Here is a 4,490-nt window from a genome sequence, read left to right as displayed (position 1 = left end):
TTCACAAGAGTTTCGTGCGGTCTTTTTTTCTTTTTTTTCTTTTTCTTTTTTTTATATTCATTCTTCATTGCCGTCGGAAATGTACTCCAGCTTGCACCTTTTTCTGCGAGAAGGAGAAAGGTTGATATATTCAATCAGTACCAGTGATTTTAATTTATTATTAAAGTTTTATAGTCAGTTTCTTATCGTATGAGATACGTATTGAGATAATAATAGACTTCGAATTATTATTTCATTTTTGAGTTTCTGTTAGGTATTGCAGTGTCATTTTAAAATTACTATTTTTTTATTCGGATGGAGAAGCTAGTTAGAACCATACAATAGTCTATGAAAAAATCTCTTATTTGCTATAAGAAGATAAGATGATTTTCTATTCGCCATCCTACAAAATGAACTTACTGATTTACTATTGATTCTGATTTTCATTCATTTCTCGTCATTGTCGTCCATTTGATTCACAAAAAAATAAATATAAAAATAATAAGGTGATTGAACTGTAGTGGATACTTCCTTTAAGAGAAAATGCATTTTTTTTATAGATTAAATGGATGATAGTGTTGAGGAAAGAATGAAAACTAGAAGCAGTGATAAATAAGAAAGTTTAGTTCGTGAAATGATAAATAAGAAATCACCTTATTTTTTGATAATAAATAAGAAATTTTCTTATAGTCTTTAGATGTGGTAACAGCAAAATCTTATTGAAACTAGTAAATATTCCCGAAACAAATTATATTCCACGACACAACACAACTCAGGAACCACAAACATACCTTAAGTACCCATGAACTTGTCAACAAGAGGAGATGGGCGGAAACGGATTCGATAACACAAGAAGTACCTGGTCCGATCTTGCATTGGACCCGGTTTTCTTCCAGCATGTCGTCATTTGGAGCCTCAGATAATTTGCCAGCAGTTCACACATCCAACTGTTCAGGCAAGCAAGCAAGTACGAGGAAGCTTGCGCAAGATGCCCAGCCCTTGGATATGTCAACCAAACGACAGGTAACTTCAACAATCGATTCCCAGCCGTGCGGCCGTTCTAGCCAAACGAACGGCCGTGTTTCCTCCAACCCGTTTTTGCACGGAAGAATCGACTATATAAGAACCAGAGAATGTTCTATTCGCTTCAGCACGAGCAAAGGAGATTCCCAGCTCAACGCCGCCACGAGCCCGCCTCCTATCCTCTTCCCGACTCCAACCTATAAATCTTCGAGACAGGAGAATCCAAGTGTGAGATCTCGCACCAGAATGTGATCTTGTTTGCTTTCTAGTTCTTTCGCTACAGGTCATTCTTTTTCAGTTTTGATTATGTTCCCTTGCTGCTTTTATAACCAATTGCTTTCTTGGTTCTTGTCTTAAGTTTTTTTCTTCTTCTTTTATAAAGTTTTTTTTAAGATCTCTTATTTTATAATGCCAGGCCTCTCTTTGTTCTATATTATATCTTGCTCTCTCTTGTTGCTGATCCAAATAACAGAGACGGCGCTGCGGCGATGAGTTCTCCGAAAAGCGGGGCGATGACTGCTGGCCTGATGCTCGTGTTGCTCGCTATCAACGCGGGCATCACCTACGGCGGCGGCTACCTCTTGCACCTCAGCCTTCTAGGGGTTCTCGCTGGTGTCAACCTCATCGTCATTGGCGTCTGGATGACTGACAATCCGATGGCCTTTGCCGCCATCACGTTCCCCGACATAGGTGCGCTCGCAGCGTTCCCGCGTCGCAACCTTGCCATCATAGGGCTCATCATGGTTTCGTCCGCCATCACGGCTACCGCCGGCGCGGCGAGCCCGGCGCTCTGCTTCGGCCTCTTTGCTCTGTTTCTACTGGGGATTTCACTCATCAACTTGGAGTTTTCGGCAAATAGTTGATGCAATTCTTGGATGTATTGATGCTCTAGTAATTCTTCAACCGATGGCCACTGTCAGTCTGCTCATTCTATATTGTATCGTAATTGTCCTGGATAATTTAGTGGAGATATGTGTCAATGGAACACCTGCTAGCAAAGTTTGATAACTCATAGAGCATATCCTGTTCCACATCTGCAGTGACACGATTCAGGAGCCTGTAATATTCCTTTCGAAATGAAAAGGAATCCGGATTGTAATTTTTCTTTAGAGTTTTCTACTTTTAATTGAGCCTCTAAATAGTACAATTGTTATACTGCTGTAGTGTAATATCTTTTTTTTTCGTCCCTGCTTTCTGGCCATGTAGCAAGACAATACTGTTTATGACCATTTTATATAGTGCGATCATGATTGTAACTTGAATATATCAATATGTGTGCCAATTGAACATCTTTTAAGATATTGTGCTTATCAGAGAGTGTCAATGTGTGTAGCCTATTAGATGGACCTATATTATAACACTTGTATCGAGGATTAGAAAAAAAATTAGTGTAACATAATGATAGAATAGGGCCCATACATTTTGGAAGCAAATTATGTAAGATCGGACTTCACACATAGACCCTTGCCTCCGTGTGACATGTGTCTTCCATCACGCCTATACGCATACGCGTGAGCTATTGATCGAAAGTGCATGACACAAATAGAGATCTCGCGAAGATCTTTTTTATAAAAGTCTCACATAATTTGCTTCCCATACTCTTCCCTTACAGGTACATGTAAAATGACGACTTCACAGTGACCAAAGCAAGAGAAAAATCACATCTAACGCCGAGAAGCCAGAGAAAACATAACAAATTGACTCCTAAATCCAACATGACATGGGCCGTGGAGTATTCCCACCAAACTTAAGCGTAGCTCCAAATTATTTGAGAAATTTTATGGTGGTCCAAAATTAATATGAGTCATCTATTTTTAGAGTCTAACGGTTCAAATTAGTCAGAATACTACTCATTTCTCATCGGTAATATAGGTAGTATATGTGAATAGTATAGTAGTATTAGGGTTATTTTGAGGAGAAAAATACGTGGCATGAAAGTAATTAACTGCAGTTATATATCTCTAAATAGAGTAATATTTTATTGCCGTTTTAACATTTTAATCTGCATTTAGCATGAGAGTTCATTTGCTACCCATCGACTAGGGTTAGCGATCCGACGTTTGCGGCGTCGATCTTTCTATTAGTAAAAGTATGGTGGGTAATTTCAATAAAATTGTCACAATTACTAAAATATTTAATTATGTGAATCGTCGAATTAGATTTATACTAACTCCTATCTCTAGGTAGTATGAACCACTGTGAAAGAGCTCCATTATTTTACCCCATCGATAACTCGCACGATCCACATCTTGGGCTTCATTTTACTCAGTATCGACGGCTAGACTGCTACGCATGGAGCGCATGGATCATGACCAGTGACAGCCACCCAAAAGCAGCAGAAAGAAGCCCAAAGCCCGCAGCGGGGAAGACCATGCTGTCGGCAATCCCGATGACTGCCGTAGAGGAGGCCGACAATTCCTACAACCGGAAGGAGCCATCGTATGTGTTCGGCCAGCGTGGCGGAGTTGCCGACCACCGTGACGAGGTCATGATCTAGCACCACGCTGGAGCTGTCATATGCTGCGCCAAGGTTGGAGCCATGGAGCATGCCAACAATTCACTGGGCGTGTCCGGCACCTGGGCGGGCCTGGCACGCAAACTTGTCGGAGGTGTCAAAGTCCGCGCCGGGGACATCGAGAAGCACGCCGAGAAGAATGTTGCCGCGTCCGGCGTCTGGGTTGGCCTGGCGAGCAAAGTTGCTGGAGGTGTCGAACACCACACCAGGGTCGTTGACGAGCACGCTGCGAAGTTTCATGTCGCGTCTGGCATCAGGCTGGCCTGGCACGCGAAGTTGTCGAGAAGATCCTCGCTGCGCCCGGTGTCCTAGTGTGCGAAGTTGCCGGAGGTGTGGAACACCGCGGTGGGGGAGTCGGGGAGCACACCAAGCAGCTCCTCTCCTCGTCCAGAGCCTGGGCGGAGCTGGGGAGCGAGGTTGGCTGAGGTGTCGAACACCGCGGAGCACGCCAAGTAGCTCCTCGGCTTATCCGGCGCCTTGGCGAGGCTTCCGCGCAAACTAGCCGGAGTTGTCGTACATCGCACAGAGTGTGTCGTCAACATGCTAGTGTGGATGTGGAACACAGCATGTTGGACTGGACAGCTACGCCAGGCTCCTGCACGAGCTTAGCGTCCACCGCCGCTAGCCTCGCCACCTCACCACCCTGCGCCATCTTCACCGACCAGTCGAACACCCCTTGATTTGGAGCTGAGTGATGGGCTCTTGATCGGCTTTGATTGCTCGGAACTCCAAAGGGGGATGAATAGATTGTGCTGGGAAATGTATCTAGCGTTTATATAGGCATAGCAGCAAAGGAGGGAAAGATTAGGTGACCACGACATGTCGGAACTGACCTGCCTTCGACTAGGGACGGCAATAGATCAGGTCTAGTACCAGCGAAGAAGGTCCGTACCTGACCTGTCACCCAAATTGTTTTTCTACCGCCCCAGACTAGGGATGGCAAGGAGTGAAAGTAGGGATAGAAATTGGGTAC

General features: G+C 44.1%; 1 protein-coding gene across 1 annotated transcript; it reads left to right on the top strand.

Annotated features, from left to right (window-relative positions):
- Positions 1-1,483: 1,483 nt before the first annotated feature.
- On the top strand, positions 1,484-2,195 carry LOC133896300 (uncharacterized). Its single transcript, XM_062336879.1, has one exon. It carries the CDS (start codon positions 1,491-1,493, stop codon positions 1,863-1,865), a length of 375 nt encoding a protein of 124 aa, XP_062192863.1. The 5' UTR covers positions 1,484-1,490; the 3' UTR covers positions 1,866-2,195.
- The last annotated feature ends 2,295 nt before the right edge of the window (positions 2,196-4,490 follow it).

This window comes from Phragmites australis, chromosome 16, assembly GCF_958298935.1.
Source record: "Phragmites australis chromosome 16, lpPhrAust1.1, whole genome shotgun sequence".
NCBI classification, from domain to species: domain Eukaryota; kingdom Viridiplantae; phylum Streptophyta; class Magnoliopsida; order Poales; family Poaceae; genus Phragmites; species Phragmites australis.
The sequence above is the reverse complement of the archived record's forward strand: the minus strand, read 5'-3'. Positions and strand labels throughout refer to the sequence as shown.

Bases quoted from the DNA above. Each gene is read 5' to 3' on its own strand.
- LOC133896300 (XM_062336879.1), top strand. From the start codon at position 1,491: ATGAGTTCTCCGAAAAGCGGGGCGATGACTGCTGGCCTGATGCTCGTG.